Below are 20,461 nucleotides of genomic sequence, written 5' to 3' on the forward strand. Positions count from 1 at the left end.
TACGTTCTTCGTCTCTTTTACCCCTTCAGCTTCCTGTGCCTTTGAAGTCCTCTTGGCTCCTTCACAAGAGGTGAGCTAGACTCTCTCCACTCTTGGTAGAGCAGCAGAACAAAGTAAGGTCATCCCTTTCACCTTGAGTGTCTGACATCTTTTTTCCCTCTTGTTTAATCTGGAAGTCGTTATTTTTAAATCGGATTATTTGACTCATTTACATTTATTATAGTCATGCATGTATCGGAATCTATTTTTATTATGTTCTATTTACTGCATATTACTGTTGTTATTTTCATTTACTTGTTTACTTCCTTATACTTTTTCAACCTGTTTCCTCTTCTCTTAACCTGGAAGTTATACAATCCTTTTTCGCTAGTGAATGAATATGTAACTCTGTAAAGTTTGTATGAAGTCAGCAATGACTTACACTTTTTGTTTGATTCATTTTTAAAAGGCATTTTCTATGAATAGATAGTTCTAAGTTGATTTATTTTTCTCTAACTTCTATTTGGTCATGCCTTTGGGGGGTGTATACTTATTGTAATGTTAACTAAAGAATCTCCTATAGTCAAGGGTTGATTCCTCTGGAGATGATTTGTTACTTTCTTTTCGGTACCACCATGCATAGGCAAGGTTACCTGAATCGAACTAGTGAGTGATTTCCCAAACTGTCTAGGTAGGGAGAATTTTAAATTAAAAACTACCATGGAGCTGGCTTGCATTTATGAATTCTCCTGAAAGATTTTTGTCCCACTTTCACCCAATGCCAAAGTTCAAGTCAGGTGACTTTTCTGTGGCATCTTGGGGGAATTCTTGGTCCTCAGACTAACTGTATTACCTTCTGTGGGGCAGAGCTTTGTGCAGAGGGTTTCTTGTTTGGATGGACCCGGGCTTTGGCTCCTCCAAGAAAACAGACCTGAAGTTTGTTTGGTGCACAAACACTCCCAAGGTGAAAGGCAGTCACCTGGCGCCCTCTTTCCACTTAGGTGTTTGTTCAATGCTCCCGGGTGTTGCTGTACTTTTCCTACAAAGCTTATTTCTATTCACCACACACACAGCAATGACAGACCACAGGAGAGATTCCAGCCAAGTCTAGCTCAGCGAGCTAATGAATTTAACGGGGCTACTTAAAGGAGCACGGGCCACTCAGAGGCAGATCCATCATGGAACAGTTCCCCGCCCGCTTAGGAGACAGTTCACGATAGCTGCTGTGTTCCTACAGACTCAGCAGCTTCACCGAAGGGGCTCCTCTCACCCGGACTTTGTGTATTCCTTATAGAACCTCAGGCAGGGGCCTCGTGAATCTTCCAGATTTTGCAAGCTTCCAGAGTCCCCTGAGGTTCCTCCCTCCTCCCGGGAGGACATGCTTCAGTTTAGTGCATGCGGCCAGACATGGACCCCAGGGCGCACGGAGCAAGTGCTCTACCACTGAGCCGCAGTCCACCCTATTGTTGGTCTTTTTCCCTTCCTTGCTTGTTTATTGAATATTAGGAGTTATTTTTCATAGCCAGCTTCTTTTAAAGAGAACAATCACCCCGAAGTCTGCCCCCACTCACGGGAAGCCCCTCATTCCACCCTCCAGTTGGCTCAGGCAGAAGTCATCAATAGAGGCTGGGCAGTGGTGGTCCATCCCTTTAATCCCAGCACTTGGGAGGCAGAGGCAGGCGGATTTCTGAGTTCGAGGCCAGCCTGGTCTACAGAGTGAGTTCCAGGACAGCCAGGGCTACACAGAGAAACCCTGTCTCGAAAAACCAAAAACCAAAAAAAAAAAAAAAAAATTATCAATGGGCTTACACCTCAGACCCAGGAGACCCTGGCTCATACCTTATTTTGCATTAGACCCTAGATGCTTGTTTGAAGCCTCTCTTCACTGTTTCCACAACTATGTTCTCTCCATTCTTTTTCCACTTCAGTAAGTCTCTCCTTCTGCCATATTGCTGTGCTCCTGGCTTCCAGTGCTCCCTTGAGCTGTATGAACATCCTATGCTGTGCTCCCGGCTTCCAGTGCTCCCTTGAGCTGTATGAACATCCTATGCTGTGCTCCCGGCTTCCAGAGCCACCTCTTTGTGGCTCACGTCCATGGTGCCTCCAGCTCAGGGTGCCTGATGGGGATTTCATGTCTCTCCTCCCGAACACATCTTTTCTACACTAGGTACCAGTGATCTGTGTCAAGTCACCAGAAGTCTTATCAGGCAATCCTCTCCCTCACATCCCACATCCACCAATCCTGCCTTCACCTCTTTAAGTCAGACTCTCGAGAATCCATTTCCCCATTCGCTGTTGCTGCCTGGAGTCTGCTCTTCTTCCTCTCCTGTGTAGGCTATGGAAACAGTCTCCTCTCTAGCTCCAGTTGTCAAAGTTCCCATGATCCTCTCTGGTTCCTGTTGTCAAAGTTCCCATGATCCTCTCTGGCTCCTGTTGTCAAAGTTCCCATGATTGAAATTCTGTATCAAGTTGTAGTTTATTTGGCTTAGCAAAGTGATCCTCTTTAAAAAAAAAAAAAAAAAAAAAAAAAAGATATATTTTATGTGCAAGTACGAGTGCTTGCATGCATGTGTGTGTATGTATCACATGTATACCTGTTGAAGCCAGAAAAGGCATTAGATCTCCCATAATTATATTACAAGTGGTTTCGAGCTGCCTGATGTGGGTGATGGGAACTGAACCTGGATCCTTTAAGAAAAAAGTGCTCTTAACCACCGAGCCACCTTCCCAGCCCTGCTCCATGCACCGAGACCAAATGTCTGAGGAGCACTGATCCTCAACCCAAGAACCAAGTGTAGCATGGCCTGATCCTGGTCATACCTAACTATTCCGCTGTTTCCTGCAGGGCGGAGTCCCCCAAGTCTGCCCCAATAAGTCTGACTCCGCAGCTTGTGCCACAGTGTCCCCAAGCCATTGTTGTCTTTCTTTCATGCTTGTCTGCATAGGAGGACAAGCTTCATGAAATCCAGGAACCAAGACATAGCAATGTGTATATGTCGTGTCTGGTATACTTTGGCTCTCTATAAGTGCTCATAGAACAGAGGAGTGCCTGCTGTCTTCTTGGGGCTCAGCTCTGTAGGTAAATCGAGGTGTCTTGATGCCTTGTGACCAGGATGGAAGCAGTAACACTATGTGATTTTGTCCCTGGAGCACAGGGTGGTAAAAGGTTTTTTTTCCCCCCTAAGAAAGTGACTTCTAGGAGGTCTGAGGGATTAGGTAACAAAGGGGCACAATAGTGGAGAGGGGAAGTTCATAGTGTGTGGAGGGATCTAGCCTGCAGTTTAAAGAACTTCAGTAGAGAGTTGCTACCAGGGTGTCTTAGGGTTTCACTGCTGGGAACAGATACCATGACCAAGGCAAGTCTTACAAAGGACAACATTTAATTGGGGCTGGCTTACAGGTTCAGAGGTTCAGTCTATTATCATCAAGGTATGAGCGTGGCAGCATCCAGGCAGGCATGGTGCAGAAGAAGCTGAGAGTTCTACGTCTACATCTGAAGGCTGCTAGCAGAATACTGACTTCCAGGCAGCTAGATGAGGGTCTTAAAGCCCACACCCACTCCAACAAGGCCACACCTACTTCAACAGGGTCACACCTTCTAATAGTGCCACTCCCTGGGCTGAGCATATACAAACCATCACACAGGGGCTGTGGAGAGAGGGAAGAAGGAGACACGGAAAGGTTGATACGGTAGAAAGTTACAGCTAGATAAAGAGAAGTTTCAGTGTGCCGCTGCACTAGAAAGTGACTCTAGATAATGAGAATTTCCACAGTTCGGAAAAGCCAGGGAAAAGGTGTCTGAAGGCTACACTGTAAAGATGTGATGTCTAGGAAGTTATGTTTACCCTGAATTGATCATACACAGTATATAGGTATACACAAATGTCACATGACACCACAAAATACAAGCGCTTTTAATTAACAACAAGAAAGCAAAGCCACGCCGGGCAGTGGTGGCGCACGCCTTTAATCCCAGCACTTGGGAGGCAGAGGCAGGCGGATTTCTGAGTTCGAGGCCAGCCTGGTCTACAGAGGGAGTTCCAGGACAGCCCGGGCTACACAGAGAAACCCTGTCTTGAAAAAAACAAAAACAAAAAAAAAACAAAACACAACAAAAAAAACAACACCAAAAAAAAAAAACTAGACTGAAAGAATCAAACAATCAAAGGCCACATGGCTGAGTCTTTAGCTATGATGAGGAGCACTAGAAAGAGGCATTCTTGGGCCTGGTCACAGGAAGGAGCAAAGGATCATGGGTGTGATCCAGACAGTCTGCCTTCTTGAAGCTCAGGGCCTAAGAGGGAAGGTAGATAGATGCCTTACCTGGGAGCTCTGACTGGACAAGATGTCCCACACCCTCACAACAGGGTGTGAGAAACAGAATTATCCCTTCTCCCCACCCCAGCAAATCTCATTTTTCATCTTCAGCTTGGTTCTTGGGAAAGCATGAGATGTCGCCGTTTTGAGCAAAGTGCAAGAGCAGCGGGCTGTGGTTTTAACAACCGATTACGGGCAAGCATGGGCAAGCCGCACCTTCTCTAAGTCTCTTTAGCCTCATCTGCAAGCGGGGCCCACTTGGGCAGGCCTCAGCCACTCTGCAGGGCAGTAGCAGCAGCAAAGCCGTGATAAGCAGAGCAGCTATTCTCTTTACGTTGATACCTTCCGTGCTTTACAATATCCTAACCAGTTCTCGCAGTGTCCCTCTGAGATCCCGTACAAATGGGTGAACTCGGGCTTATGGAGGTTTAAAAACCTCTCCCTCAAAGTTTCAGATGAGCAGACGGTGGGTGTGCTGATCTGGGGACCTAGCATTGAGGTTCTTATTCTCTGTGCTCAGGGTGACCTTCCTGTTCAGAGGTAAAGTAACTCTAGGCTCCCTCTGTAGACCCTGGTCTTGAGGTGGACATGGTAGCAAGGCATAAGAAAGGATGATCTCAGAGGGTGCGCAGTGTCCCCTTCCTTCCCAGCTGCAGGGGTACTGACCACACACAATTAACTAGTATCCCTTCTAAATGTGTGAATGTTCTCTTCCTTGGAAGCCAGGATCTAACAATACAATCAAGTTCTCAGTACTTGAGCAGGTCCACCTGTCACCTCAAACCTCCACAGAGGCAGGGGATCAGGAGTTCAAGGCCATTTTCCTGTATATAGTGAGCTCACAGCCAGCCTGGGCTACATGAAACCCTGCCTCAAAACAAATAAAAGGCCTGGGTAGATAGTGGCACTTCCCTTTAATCCTAGTTCCTAGGAGGCAGAAGCAGGGGGAATCTCTGAGTTCGAGACCAGCTTGGCCGACAGAAAAACTATATTTTGAAAAACAAACAAACAAAAGAGCAGGCAGGAAGGAAGAGGGACAGAAGGACCTGGATTCATACTGGGTCAGGGAGGGTCCTAAATGATGACCATCACTGCTATTCTGACAACAGATAATTTGTATTTATTGAAATTCTGTGAGCACTGTACACATATGTGTGAAGGTGTGCTCACTCACATGTACATACATGGAGACCAGAGGTCAGAGGTCAACAGTGGCCATCTTCCTTTATTGATCTCCTATCCATCCATCTATCTATCTATCATCTATTGTCTATTTATCCATTCATCTATCATCTATCAATCACCTATTGTCTACCTATTATTTATCTATCCATCCATCTCTCCATCTATCATCTATCTATCCATCTGTCCCCTGTCTGTCTGTCATCTATCTGGAGGTAAAGATGTGCGTTCCCCAGTGCATATGTAGAGCTCCAAAGACAACTTGTGGGAGTCTTTTCTCTGTGTCAACTCCAGTCATGAGGTTTGGTGACAAGCGCCTTTACCTGCTGAGCTATCCTGCTGGCCTACCACCTTACTTTGGACAGATCTTTGTTGAACTTGAAGCTTGGTTGGCTAGCGAGACTCTGAGGTTGGCTTGTTCCTGCCCTCCTACTGCTAAGGCTACAGATGTGAGCTGCACACCTGGCTTTTATTTTGGTGCTGTGGATCTGGACTTGGACTTGGTCCTTGTGGTGACATGGCGGGCTCTTTACCAACTGAGCCATCTCCTCAGACTTGGATGTGGGGACACAGGCTGGGAGAGAAGACTGCCATGTGAACATGGAGGTAGGAATTGAAGTCACGCTGCTGGAAGCTGAAGAGCGCCAAGGATTCTGGGAACTACCAGAAGCTCAAAGGGGAGAGGTCATTCCTGAAGAGTTTGATGGAATGTGGCCAAGTCAGCACTATGATTTTGGGTTTCTAAGCTTCAGAGTAGACAGAGAATAAATTTGTTATTTAAAGCCAACTTTAGTCCAGGGACCCTTAGTACTTACTGTTGGATCACAGCTGGGGACCTACGGGAGGACACAGCATAGTCGGGTAGACCAGTTAGACAGACTTGAGGAAGTAAGCTACTTCTTGGGGGGCACATGATTGAGGGTAAAAAGAATAAAAATAGTGGTGTTTACTCACCGAGCTACTCGCTAAGCGCCAGTTTGACTTTCTACTTGTATGTGTGTGGTACCTGGGGAAGGAGACCCAAAGCCCTGTTTTCCTTGGGTTCTTTGTGTTAGAGACAATTATAAGGTAAGGTGAGAATTACATGTCAGAACAGCCCCCCCCCCCCTTTTGTTTGTTTGTTGCATGTTTTTTTTGTTTTTTGGTTGGTTTTTTTGTTTGTTTGTTTGTTTTGTTTTTTGAGACAGGGTTTCTCTGAGTAGTCCTGGCTCTCATGAGACTCGCTCTGTAGACCACACTGGCCCAGGACTCAGATCTGCCTGCCTCTCCTCCCTTCTTTTTGATCATCTTCTCTATCCCTTGGTCTCACACATGAAACTATGCCTTTGAAAGGCTAAGATGTTGCCTGTCTTTTCCTAGTTGCTTGTCAGAAGCAGAATATAGATCCCAAAGTATCTTGTGAGCTCCTCAGAAAGACATGGGATCATTTTATAAATGCCTTTTATAAGCATTTCCTACTAAACTTGAAAGTTATATTTGTCTGGAAATTATTTAGAAATTACTGGGATATTTAAAGGAGAAATAAAAAATTATTTTGGCCTGCCACTGTAGCACACACCTTTAGACCCAGCATTTGAGAGGCAGAAACAGGCAGGTTCTCAGTGAGTTTGAGGCCAGCCTGGGCTACATAATAATAAGACTATGTCTCAAAGAAAAACAAACAGAAAACCCTAGTAGTAATGTTGAGTAATATCGTTTCCTTTTCTCCTATGCATATATGCATACATATCATCCACAAAAATTTATTGTAAAGGTTGGTGTTTGCATTTTTACTTAACATGGAGTAACATTTCCTCGCACCATTGGTTTTTGTAAACCGATTTTTAATCACTAGTGCTCCTTCACATGAGTGAGCCACAGTTTATCTAAGCTTCTATGATTGCTTCTCTAGTTTCCAGCTTTTTCCAATGATAAGTAAGCAAGGGAACATTTTGCGTAAATATTTAGCCTCATTATTTCCTGAAGACAGACAGGAGGAAATGCCGGGCAAATGCGATGCGTTTGGTGAGGCTGTCTGATAGGTGCTGTCACACTGTTTGCCAAAATGGTTCTACCTGCCCAGCACCCTCACCCAGGCTGTCAGCCGGGGCAGCCTAGCTACAATTCGAAAATACAGACGCTCGTACAGGTAGTTGTGTCCAGCGCGCTGCATGGGGGGTGGGGGGGGGGGAAACTCGCGGGGACGCCGGTTAGGAGACCCTGGCGATGAACCCAGCGGGACTCAACCGGTCGGAAGGTCGGGGCTGGAGGATGGAGGGCGGGCGCTGGCTCCGGCTCCGCCACTTAGCGGAGGGAGGAGGGAGACGATCGGTAGGTCGGCGGACCCGGCCTCCCCCGCTCTCGGCTCAGCTCCGCACCGGCACTCGAGGTTGGCCGAGGCGAGAGCCTCCGCCCCTTTAACAGGGACCCTCCCCTTTAAGGCGGGCGCACGCGCGCACCCGGCCCCGCCCTTCGGGGGCGCGCGCGGCGGCGGCCGCACCGGCTCCCGGGAGCTCACGTGCCGGCGCGGAGCGAAGGAGCCGGGCGCGCGCGTGCGGGCGGGAGGAGGGAGGGAGGGAGGGAGGCGCCGGGGGCGCGCGCGCGCGCTGGGCGCTGCTGGGCTGCGGCGGCGGTTACTATGGCGGAGTCGGCCGGAGCCTCCTCCTTCTTCCCCCTTGTTGTCCTCCTGCTCGCCGGCAGCGGCGGGTCCGGGCCCCGGGGGATCCAGGGTGAGTCCGGGGCGGGGGACGGCGCGGGATGCAGAGGGCCAGGCGAGGCCTCGCGCTCGCCGTGGGGCTCGGGCGCGCCCCCTCCCCAGCCGCTCAATATGGCCGGGCGGGGGGCGCGGAGGGCCGGGGTGGCGGTGGGTCAGCCTTGGGGACCCACGCGATTTTCCAGGCGGAGCCCGACCGGGGCGCCCAGGGGGTCGCGCCTGCTGCACCCTCCGCTCACAGCCCAGCTTCCTCGAGATGTGGAGGTCCCTGGCTCCTGCCCTTCAGCACGTCCGTGCGAGGGGGGTTATTCCCTGCCAGCAGATGCTCAGGGGGCGCCTTTTCTCCCGCCAAGATTGTGGGGTTCGGCGATGGGGTCTTGTTTCTCCAGTGTGTTCTGATGCCGAGAGCCTATGCGTACCCTAGGCTAGGAGAGTAGGGGTCTCTAAGGTTCCCTTCTGCTTGAGGTGCCTCCACCCTCTCTCCTTTGCCACCCTGATGGTCTAGGCACCGGAGTCACATTCCCCCTTCCTTCGTTAAGTCCCTTGGGTTCTGCAGGGCACCCCCTCCCACCCACCTCAGATATCCATGCCTGTAGACGCGGTTTGGAGGAAATGGGGCGAACAGGCCCCTAAACCTTTTTGGAGATTGGCCTCAGAACCACTCCAACCCTGTGAAACCCAGCTCCCCGGCTGTTAATCTGAATCTAGGTGTATTTGTATTTGCTTCCCTCCTCACCTCCCCCACCCCGCCCCAGGGGGCCCATTCAGTTAATCACTCCGAGGACGCTTTTCAGGTGAAATCCTGGAACGCTCTTCCAACCCCCCTCCCAGCCTCCCTCACCCCCTATTATTTAAAGACCCCACGATTGGACATTCTCCCTGGCCCTTGCCACATAGTCCCTCCTCCCAGCACCCACCCTCCACACACACCCCTTACCTTCTAACCATAAGGGCCTTGTGCTGGCCAGGTCCACCCCCACCTTTCCCACTACAGAGGTGGAGACATTGCTGTGGGACGCTACACTGGCTGTGTTGTTTATGAGTCTTTTGAGGCTGGGGAGAGCACATGAAACCCTAAAATATTTCATTTGGTAGTATTCTCAAATGTGCTTTGGCATTGGGGTTGCAGAGGAAGGTTATATTTGGCAGTTGCATCTGAGTGATTATTGACCCACAGATGGATATGGTGAGACAATTAGGGTTGTATTTGCTGCTCCCATTGTACAAAGCCTTCTGCTTTGGCTTCTCAGCCGCCCCCAACCTTCCAGCAGTGGAAGTTCAAGTGTGTGTCTGTGTGTCTGTCTATCTGGTGCTCTTCTACACACACACACACACACACACGATGCTCAGGTGTGTCTTGGTTTAGTAATTCAGACCCTCAGTAGAAGACACCACACTACTTTGGAGTCTCAAAGACAAGTTCGTTACCCACTGCTTTGATGTGCTCTCCCACAGTGGTGGAGCTTGTGCTGTCAGGGTCTTTGTTCACTGGCGAGTGTTTCTGTTAGGCACTGTTCTGAGTTCCCCTGTGTTGTGGCTCTGTCACAGGTAACTGAGTGGCGGAGACTGATAAACCCACCGAAGGTGGATGAGCAGCCTTACATTTGTGGGGAAGAGAATGGTTTTCATAAATAAGAATGTTCTCTGGGGCTTATGGCCCATGTTTTGGGATCTGTGACAGTGCTATTTCCCTTGTAGGGTGGTAAAAATAAGGACATTCCGTCTTCAGGTTTGTCGTGTTATGTGTGTATAAATAAATCTCTAAGTCCCTCCAGTGAAATTCATATCCTGCCTCTAACATCTCCAAGATTTTGAAACAGTCAGTTCCCTACTGCTTTGGTGTGTCTGTGGGCTTTTCTTGTTGCTAACATAGTTAAGAATGTTCAATTGATAATCCACCTGGTTCTGAACAGGGTAGAATTTGGTGTTGTTTTTGTATCCTCCCTAAAGTGGATGTTTGTTGGGGTGACGGTGGGTGGGCATAACCAGGAGTTGGGTTCTTTTTTTTTTTTTTTTTTTTTTTTTGGGTAAATGGGAAATTTGGTTGTATGTTCAGCGAACATTCTTCAAGGCCTCCAAACTTCTTGGCCAGACACTGCAGTTTTTTCCGGGATACATCTAGTTGCCAATAGTGCATGCTACACAGACCACTGTTGCAAAAGGCTTAAAGTAAAACGTCACTTCTGGGAAAGTAGAGGCTGGGATAACAAGAAGTTGATCTTTTTTTCCCCTCCCCTGCATTTCCTATACAGAGCTCGTCTGTGGGCTGGAGAAGTGACAGACCAGGGCAGTTCTCAGGCCTGGTGTGTGGACATCATGTGAGGGCAGCAAGAGGGAGGTGTCTACTAATTCATCAAAACTGGGGCTTAGTAAAAAGCCAGGACAAGGAGGAGGATTTTCACCCTGGAAACAGCATCTATTGGGTAGATGATGTGTTTTAAGACCTGTCTTAGGAATTTCCACTAGTATTATAAAATGTAAAATTAAGTTAGTAGCAGGAGAACATGACATTCGTGTTTTAAAGACAACAGCAGCAAGAGAGGCATCTGAGGTTCTGATAGGGACATTCTGCATTTCTGTGAAAAACCTAGAAATGTAACCCCAATCCCAGCCTTATAGCTTGGTTGAGTGGGTAGGGACTTGCAGTGCAGGGGAAGTGAGCTCCTGTAGAGGGACGGGGAGCCTCTGATTAGTTTGTTCAAACAGCTCCTGGGGCAGATGTGATAAAGCACATTAAAATGGCTACTCTGGTTAAAGGTTAGAGCCAGATGGAGGGAGGAGGCTGGTGCTCAGGGAACTTTGTTTAGTACAGGTTGTCCTTGAACAAGTAACTTAACCTGTTACTGCCTCAACTTTCCCTCTAGAAATAAAAAAGTACTGTTTATTGCTCCGATTGGAACATTGGGAGGCTGACTTACTGATAGGCAGTTGGCACGGAGGTATTTTTAGACACGGTTTCTGAGTTCACTGAATAAGCAATGTTGGGTTACTTTTTATCTTATGGGGCAGAATAACATACTTTGATTGATAGATACACCACATGTCAATGTGGCTCATTTCTGATTTTGCTTTTTGGTAGCCAGGGTTCAGATTTCCTCAAGTTAATTTCTGCCCTTGGCAGGCTTTTTTCTCACAGACAGCAGCATACCTGATCTAATGGAAGGCAGGCTGGAGGAGTGACCTGCTTTAGGCTTTATTGGTTGGTAATGTTATGCAACTCTGGGTGTGTTTATGGTACTATGTAAATGTTACATAAGAACATGGAGGCTGAGAGGTGGCCTGAACGAGGCTGTGAACACAGGGAGGTTAGACAGAAGGAAGGCTCCGTCCAGAAAGCCCTTGGGAGTCTGCAGGCAGGGGGAGAAGCTGCACCATATTTCCCTCTAGAAACCCTCTCAGATGGTTGTGCCTTTCAGGGGACTGCTGTGTTATAAATAGGTTTATTCTCCACGGTGAGCTAATTGTAACCTTGCTACCATTTAAGAATCGGCAGAGAGGAGGCTGCGAGGGGAGGGACAGGAGGGACATGCGTTGCTTTGTGCATGTCCTGTTGAGGCTGCTTGTTGCATCTTGGAACATGAGTTAGTTGCTTTGCAGTCTGTTCTCATAAGTACCCAGGAGTACATGGTGCCTTTCGGGAATGGAATTCTCAGCTCAGGGCACTTTAGACTTTATTTATTTATTTATTTATTTATTTATTTATTTATTTATGAATGAAAGGTAAATTAGAATACTGGTATGACTGTTGTGTTTTAGTTTTGAAATCTTTGTTTGTTGCTGAAGTTCAGCTTGGGACAGCAGTCAGCAATTAGTCTGGGGTCCCTCCTCTCTGTGCTGAGTTCTTATGTTGTCTGTTGGGGGGGGGGGCGGCTGTTGTAAGATCAACAAAAAGATCCTCTTCCTCGTCCAGCCTACAGTGCTGGTCCAGCTGCAGGTACTCTCAGCTGTCAGTCCCACCTAGACTAGGCATTCACATCCATAGAGTATCTGCTCTTGGGCCAGTCTAACTGGCATTTCTCTCAGCTTGTGCCATGGTGAGCTGGGTTTGAATACCTGCTTTCTGTTTCTGCCACCTCAGTGACTCTCCCCTGTATGTTACTTACCCTGAGCTTGGACTCCAGAGATACCCTCTCCACTCTTGGCTGCTGTGTACCTGTTGGCTTCCATCAGGATAAAGGGACATGGTGCGCCAGTGGTCCTGCAGAGCAGCTTCCATCCCCTGCCGTAGAGCCGCCAAAGTTTGATTTAGCAGTCAGTTTCCACCCCAGCAGATCCTACCCATGCTGCAGGTCTCAGATCAGGCCATGTGGCCATTTTTCCCTTTTCCTTCTCTCTATCCAGTCTCAAGCCTGCGTTTGCCTTACTGAATCCTTTGGGTTTGACATACTGAGAGTAACAAGTGTCGCATGCCTCTGATATCTACATAGTTACATATAGGAGATGTCTTTATTCATTCAGTTGGGTATGTGCCTAGAACAGCTTCTGGCATGAGGACATAACACTGAATAAGAGGAACAAAAGTTCCCCAAACCCGCTGTTGTGGAACTTAAAATCACAGCGGCTTAAATTCAATGTAAGTAAACACAGTTCCCAGCTGAGGCTTCAAGGAAAGTGGACCAGTGTGTGCCCAGTGCCCCCATCCGCCCTCTGCTTTATACCATGCACTCTGTAAAACCGCAGAGATGGCGTGGTAGTTTGTTCTATAAGGTGGCCACAGACACTGCTGACCAGAATGAGCTGCTGCTCCTCTAGGAGGCACAGGACCAGTTCCTGCAAGCCTCTGATCAGAGGTTTCATTAGATGGTCCATAGATAGCCCTGTTTCTCTATGAAGACGCCTATTTAATACGCAGGGTTGGCTCACACCATGAAACTAAAGCAAGAACAGTACTGTAACTCTTGTCTGAATCAAGCTTACCAAACACACTGTTCTCCCCAAGGCACATCACTGTCTTCTTGTGCTTGGGAACGCCAGACATCACTTCAGCACTCTGCTTGGAGACTGTTTTACATTGCAAAATCATCAACCAAAAGCATGGCACTAAGTGGGCTGCCAAGAGGACGTGTGTTTACCATATGAGAACCTAAATGGGAAGGCATGTCACCTTGACTGACCTCCAGTGGGAATGTGTGTACTGTGCTGCTGGGTCTTACTGTCATTTGCATATCCTCAAATGGCCGGAAAGGATTTCGAGCAATGTGTTTGGGGGTTACAGATAACTTTTAGCAAGCAGGCAAATTCATTTGCATGCAATCTGAATAATGGAGATCAATTTCAGTAGTTAAACATGTCCTAGAGGTAAATTGCATCATGTAGACTTTTAAGGACTCCTTTTTGTGTGTTTGTGTATGGTGTGTGCACATTTGTGAGCAGGCACACTTGGTCATGCCTGTGTGGAGGCCAGGGATCGATGTCAAATGTTTTCCCTAGTCACTGTCCACCGTATTTTTGGAGCGGTCTCTTGGATAGACTAGCTAGCCACCAAGCCCACAGGACCTGGCTGTCTTCCCCGCCACAACCTCTCCCAGTCCTTGGGTTATAGATGAGTGCCTCCACACCTGGCTTGTATGCAGGTGCTGGGGTCTGACCTCAGTCTCTCATGTTCACACAGGGAGCAGTGTGCCTATCTCCCTGGTCCCTAAAGTCCCTAATGGTGCCGCTGCATCTGAACACTTTATTGTTTTTTGGCAGTGCTGGAGTGGAACCCCAGAACTGTAATACACACACCTAGAAGTCCCCTAAGTGGATGTACATATCCATAGATTGTTTTAGCATATACTTAGTGAGCGCCTTCCATACACTGGGCATCAGCATAGCTGCTAGGGATGTAGCTGCCTTTCTTCAGAATGCCCGCCTGCCAAATGAGATGTACAATAGACAGTATACAAGAGGGTTGTGCTTCCGGCAGCCACCCTCTGTTTCCCATGCAGAGCCCTGGGACCTGATGTCAATCCACCTGAAACCAGTTATCAGTCTAACAGTGGTGTAGTTGGTCCTACCGCCTAGGGATTTGACAAAGAGGTCTCAGTCAGTTGGTGTTCAGGTAAGTGGGCTTGATGTAATTGAACTTGCCCTTTAAAGCCTCTTCTCAGTCCACTGCAGAAAGGAAGTCAGAGATGCTCCATCTGGCTTGGAACCCATGTCCTGAGCATCTCGTCCATACATGGCAGACACAGGAAGAGCTGAGAGTGGTCCTCACCTGACAGGAGGAGTAAAACAGTGCCTTGAGTCCTGGTATTCCCTAGGCAGTGGATAAGGAAGGGACCTTATCTTAGGGGAGAAGCCAACCTTAGCTGGCTCCAGTCTTGCTGTGTGTGGACTTGAGACCTGTAGAAACTGAGTAAAGAATAAAGGTCGTGTGTGTGTGTGTGTGTGTGTGTGTGTGTGTGTGTGTGTGTGTGTGTGTGTTGGCCAGATAGCAGTGGGCACAATGGGAGAATGAAGAGACGCAGCCCAGGATGTGGCCAGGAGCTCAGCATCCTGTTGCTAGGCCTTACATATGAAAGTCCTTTCGGTGGCATGGTGGCGTGGGCCATGGACCTGTCCTCCTTGTGGCCAGGAGGCTGTGGCTGGAAGAGCGTCTGGAGGTCAAGGTTGGAAGTTATGTGGAGGAAACAGGAACTGTGTACTTTCCAGATTAGCTTGGGTTAAAATGAACTGAGGTGTTCCTAAGACTTTGTGGAGGAACCCCTTCGCCCCACGTCCTCACGCATTGTCTTAGTATGTGTTTATAGATTGCACTTAACACTCAGACATAAGATTAAATCAGCTCGTTTCTAATGGCCCAGGCATGCCTGGTCCCTTCAGAAGTGAGAGGGATATCCTTGCCCTTGAGCAGTTTACAGGCAAATTGACTTTTCTTCTGCCTGTTGGAATTCCAGTGGAACTGCAGGGGTTCAAACCTTCCCATTCACCGAGTGATGGTAGCAGTAAAAGCCACCAATAAAAGTCTAATCTACTGGAAGTGCGGCTTCCTCCACACAGTGCCTCCAGCCTTTGAGACCTCCTTGTTTCTCAGCCTTAGCACTGAGGGCATAGGAAGCTTAGGCAGTGGCCAGCACCCGGTATTCTAAGTGTCAGGATCTGCTGGCATTGTAACCCTGCATTCGCCTCAGTCTCCCTCCCCTTCAGGGTTTTATTGTGGATGTGCACCTGCTCTGTCCCCCCTGTTCTGGGTCTGCTGCTTTCCTGTGTTTTCAGGGTCAGCTCTAGGCCCCCAAGTTTGCATGGTTAGTCTGATGTGGCCCTGCTTTTGGGCGTCTTGCTGCCCTCGTCTCTGGCTGGGACCTTGGCTCTGTTGCTGGCCTTTCAGTGTGGGCCCAGGGCACCTAGTGTTTTTCATGGCCCCATGCCTTGCCTGTTCTTCCTGGTGAGCTTCCTTTCTCTCTCCTCCTCACTGAGTGCAGTAGTGTCCCAGGGGATTTTATACTTCCGAGTTTCCCCTGGTCAGTGGGGCACCTTCCCTTGTGGAGAATGTTGGAGGCTCACATTGCCTAAGGTTCTGTTCTTCCTTCCTTTAGACAACGGCTGGACATAGAACCTTGTGTATTTTAAGTTCTTAATACATTTGTTTAATTGAATTCATTTTTCCATTCTCTTGGCAAAATTCTAGGCAAATAATTCCAATTCTGTCTTTCTGTGATTTTTTTATATATATATTTACTTTTTAATGTATGAGTGTTTTGACTACATGTGTGTATATGTACTGCATATGTGTTAGAGACCAGAAGAGGTCATCAGATCCATTGGAACCAGAGTAACAGATGGTTGTGAGCTGCCATGTGGGAGCTGGGAAGCAAATGCAGGTCCTCGCTCCTGTGCTGGGCAGCCAGGGCTCCTGTGCTGGGCAGCCAGGGCTCCTGTGCTGGGCAGCCAGGGCTCCTGTGCTGGGCAGCCAGGGCTCCTGTGCTGGGCAGCCAGGGCTCCTGTGCTGTGCCATCTCTCCAGCCTATGCTGTATTCTGTTTTGTTTTATTTTGATCTTTTAAATAAAAATAAATGCTATGGATATTTTTGAGTTTCTTGGACATAGTCTCTCTTTGGTTTCTGTGTGAGCTATTTATTACACTTAACGTTTTACTGCAGCCAGATGAACTGAGGCTCAGCCCCATTAGTCTCTGTATCTTAGTTCATTTGTTTGTCTGTTTATTTCTCCTTCATTACCTGAGTTGCCGGAGACAGTCATCCCTGTTGCTTCTGTCCGGCACCAGTGTGAGGGTCACTGCTATCTGTTGACAGTGTAGTTCCTGGGTCAGGAAGAGAAGACTCCCCCTGCTCTAGTGAACCAGAAGTGTGTCTACATACATGCAGCCAAAACAAACAAACGTCAGCCACTTTCTGTGTTTGTTATATACTAAGTTAAGGATAATAAACCAGATTCCTGAAGGTCTACCTGTGACTGAGCCTGTGTCAGGCCTCGGAGCCTTTGCACACACTCCCTCTTTCCTGGTAATGCCTGCTTGGCTGTCCCTCTGTGATGCGCAGGTGTTTGCCACCAGTCATAAGTTACACTGCAGTGACAGCCCCTTAGCACAAACGTCAAGCATCTCCTGTGAGTGAGAACAAAGCTTTCATTCTCTACACCCCAGGCTTCAGGGTGAACTTGTTTAAACAGCTCTCTGGGGTTGGGTTTGTCTCCAGTTGTATCTCGGACTGCATGGTGTGGGGCCGCTTTCCAGACACCTCTCTCTTGTGCAAGCTCCATTCCAAGATCTTTTCCAAGATTTGGAGTTAAATGCCAAGTTTATCAAACGTCTATTGTTAAGTTGGTGGGTTTGCCCCCAATACAGACACTCCCTTTATTACACCAGTGGCTCCCCTGCCCCGTCACCCCATAAGTGCTTTTCCACCACTGTTGTCTGGATACCACAGAGCATTGTGGCCTCTTACTGGATTGTGTGTAAGCACTCAAAACTGTGTGTCTTGTTTTAAAATTCAATTTTGATGATCATGAAGATGAAATGGGACTTGGGAGGGGGCAGTCAATAGCTTGTAATTACCTCCCTGGTGCAAGAGTTCCTACTTAACTGTAGTTCAAACTTTGGGGTTCAGTATTAGTTCCCAATTACTGCCTTCCCATCTTTTTATCCCTTGAGCAAACCAAACATTTATTTGTGACAGTTCAGGGTCGGATAACTCTGTTTTTATTGTCTAATTCAGATCTCTTTTTTTTATTTTTAAAATTTATTTATTTGTGAGGGATCAGTACACATTCCAGAGCACGTGTGTGTGGAAATCAGAGGACAACTATCTATAGTCACTTCTATTCTTCCCCCATGTGGGTCCTAAGAATTAAACTCAGGTCGTTGTGACTGGCCGGAAGTGCTTTGAATCAGCCGAGTCATCTCGCTGGCCCCCAGTTCATGATTCTCATAAGCATTTTGGCAGATGTCTAATGTGCAGTTACTGTCTCGTTTGAAGCAGTGGGGAAAATGGCAGCCAGGGGCTCTGGGGAGGAGCTCGGCTAACAGAGCCCTTGCTTAACATGGAGACAGCCTGGCACCACTTAAAACTGGATGTCCACTCAGAAGGGGACAGTTGGAAGTTCAAGGCTAGCCTGGGATGTGTGAGATCCTCTCTAAAGTAAAAGGGACAGTAGGGATAGTGCATGTTCTTAATCTGAGTGCTCAGGTGGATTCACTGACTGCTCAGTGCCAGGCCACCTGGTCTAAATAAATATCAAGTTCTGAACCAGACAGGGCTGCACAGTGAGACCCTGCCTGTGTCAGTGTGGGCTAGAGCGATGGCTCAGTGGTTAAGAGCAATTGTTGTTCTTGTAGAGTGGGGTTCAATTCCCAGTGCCCACATGATGGCTCACAACCATCTGTGATTTCAGCCATAGGAGATTCTGACCTCCATGGCCACCAAGCACAAATATGGTACACACACGCGTGCGCACACACACACACACACACATACACACATACACACACGCACATACACACACGCACACACACACACACGCACACACACACACACGCGCGCGCACACACACACACATATGCACGCACACACACGCACACACACACACACACATGCACGCACACACGCACGCGCACACACACACACACACACACACACACACACACGCACGCACACACGCACGCGCACACACACACACACACGCACGCACACACGCGCGCGCATGCAGGTGAAATACTAATAAAATTAATAAATCTAATATAAGTAAATGACAACATTATAATCTAGAAGTGCATGTAATTTACTGGGCTGAGACTTATCTGAGTTGGTCCAGTTCAGTATTCCTGCGTTTATCACACACTGTGCCAGGTAGAGAGAGAACAGAGGAGAAGGGGACAGGACCCGAGCTGCCCTCCGTGTGCGCTCAGAGATTACTGGGACTTGGGACATGGGGGAAGCCTGGAGAACGATTAGAAAAGCACTGTGCCTTTGATTTTTTTTTTTCCTGTACATTTGTTTAGTTTCTGTATTTGAGATTACATTACACAGTTTGCTTTGGGTGTGTGGATTTATGGTAGTTTTAAATTTTAAAAAGTACGTACAGCAGGATTTATTTATTGTAAGCATTAGAAAGTGTATACAGTGGCATTAAAGCCTTCCGAAATATCCAGTCACCACTGTGGGAGTCTCAAAAGTGTTCAGCACTCCGAGAAAAAAACTTTCATACGAAAATTCATTAACCAGCGTCTCTTCTCAACAGCACCTCCAACCACAAATCCGTGTTTGGAAGTGTCATCTCGATTGGGATCACATGACGTGGTTCCTTTTTCTACAGTGTTTTCCGGATCCATCCATATTGTAGTTGTGTAATTGTTTCCTTCCTGCGGCTCAGCAGTGATTCCATTATTTGAATATGCCGCGCTTGCTTACCTATTCATCAGTTGGTCAGCAATTGAGAGTTTTGTGAATTTCAGTTCTTTTCAGTATCAGGCTAGGAATGCACTTCCTGGGTATGTGGAAGTTCTTTTGGACTAAACTACATGGTGACTGTTTTTCATACCAGGGAACAAGCACACGTTTTCTGTGGTGCTATATAACAAACACTTGGATTTTGATTAACTTTGTGTGGGGTAGGAGGAGTGTATTAGTGGGAGTCCGTGTGTCCTTCTGCTGTGAGGGTCCCAGGAGTCAGACCTGGGGCCAGGCCTGCTGTGAGCACTCTTCCTGCTCAGCTGAGCCATCTTACTTCTTTTGTGTTTGTAAGGTGATCTTGTTGTGTAGCCCAAAGTGACCTGGAATTCAGTCCTTCTCTCCAGCCTCCTCCTGCGTACTGCAATACAAGGAGAGTTCATCAATTTTTAAGCCCACCCTCACTGAGTTGATTTGGTGAAGAGACATTTTTTTTTTCTGTAGAATATTCTAAGCCCAACTGTTGAAAAGCATTTGACCAGATGTATGACTTTGTTTCTGGTCTCAATTTCTTTGGTCTATATGCCTGGCTTTATGTGGTGTTTGATAAGTATGACTGTGTAGAGTAGAAAGTTTAAAATTGGGAAATGTGAGTTCTCCAACTTGGTTCTTTTATTTAATTAGGAAATATGAGTTCTCCAACTTGGTTCTTTTATTTCTACCTTCCATGGTTGTCTTGACTCTTCAGGATCCCTTATAATACTATGTGAATTTTATCATCAGCTTTTCCATGGGGGAGAGGCATTGCCACATGATGTCATTGATAGTAATGGTACCACGTCATCTCATATATATGTATGTATATATTTGATTTATTTATTTACTTTATGTAAATGAGTACACTGTAGCTGTCTTCAGACACACCAGAAGAGGATATTGGATCCCATTATAGATGGTTGTGGTTGCTGGGAATTGAACTCTGGACCTCTGGAAGAATAGTCAGTGCTCTTAACCACTGAGCCATCTCCAGCTTTCATATATATTTATAATGCAGGATAATTGGGGCCGGAGGATTGTGTGAAGCAAAAAGTAAAGCAATCTAGTCAATGAAAAATACACTGGGGCTACTGGCATGGCCCTGCAAACCTTATGCCCTGCATACTCACATACATCACAGACACTACACATGCACACTCACATCAGATACACATATCACATACAAACACATCACTCACACATACACACCACACATCATACACATCACACATATCACATATACAGACACATCACACTCAGGTCACACACATACACATCACATACAAACACATCACTCACACATCATGCACACCACACATCACATGCAAACATCATGCAGACACATCATACACTCACACAGCACACATACAGTATACATATCACATACTATTCACACTCACATAACACAGTCACATCATACACACAT

General features: G+C 47.4%; 1 protein-coding gene across 1 annotated transcript in view; it reads left to right on the forward strand.

Annotated features, from left to right (window-relative positions):
- The first annotated feature begins 8,023 nt into the window (after window positions 1-8,023).
- Window positions 8,024-20,461, forward strand: part of Acvr1b (activin A receptor type 1B) — a 41,240-nt gene continuing 28,802 nt past the window's right edge. Inside the window, exon 1 of the mRNA XM_034516488.2 lies at window positions 8,024-8,186. Coding sequence (XP_034372379.1) covers window positions 8,096-8,186 — 91 coding nt within the window. The 5' untranslated portion in view covers window positions 8,024-8,095. The remainder of the gene's footprint in view (window positions 8,187-20,461) is intronic.

This window comes from Arvicanthis niloticus, chromosome 13 (genome assembly GCF_011762505.2).
Source record: "Arvicanthis niloticus isolate mArvNil1 chromosome 13, mArvNil1.pat.X, whole genome shotgun sequence".
Classification (NCBI taxonomy): domain Eukaryota; kingdom Metazoa; phylum Chordata; class Mammalia; order Rodentia; family Muridae; genus Arvicanthis; species Arvicanthis niloticus.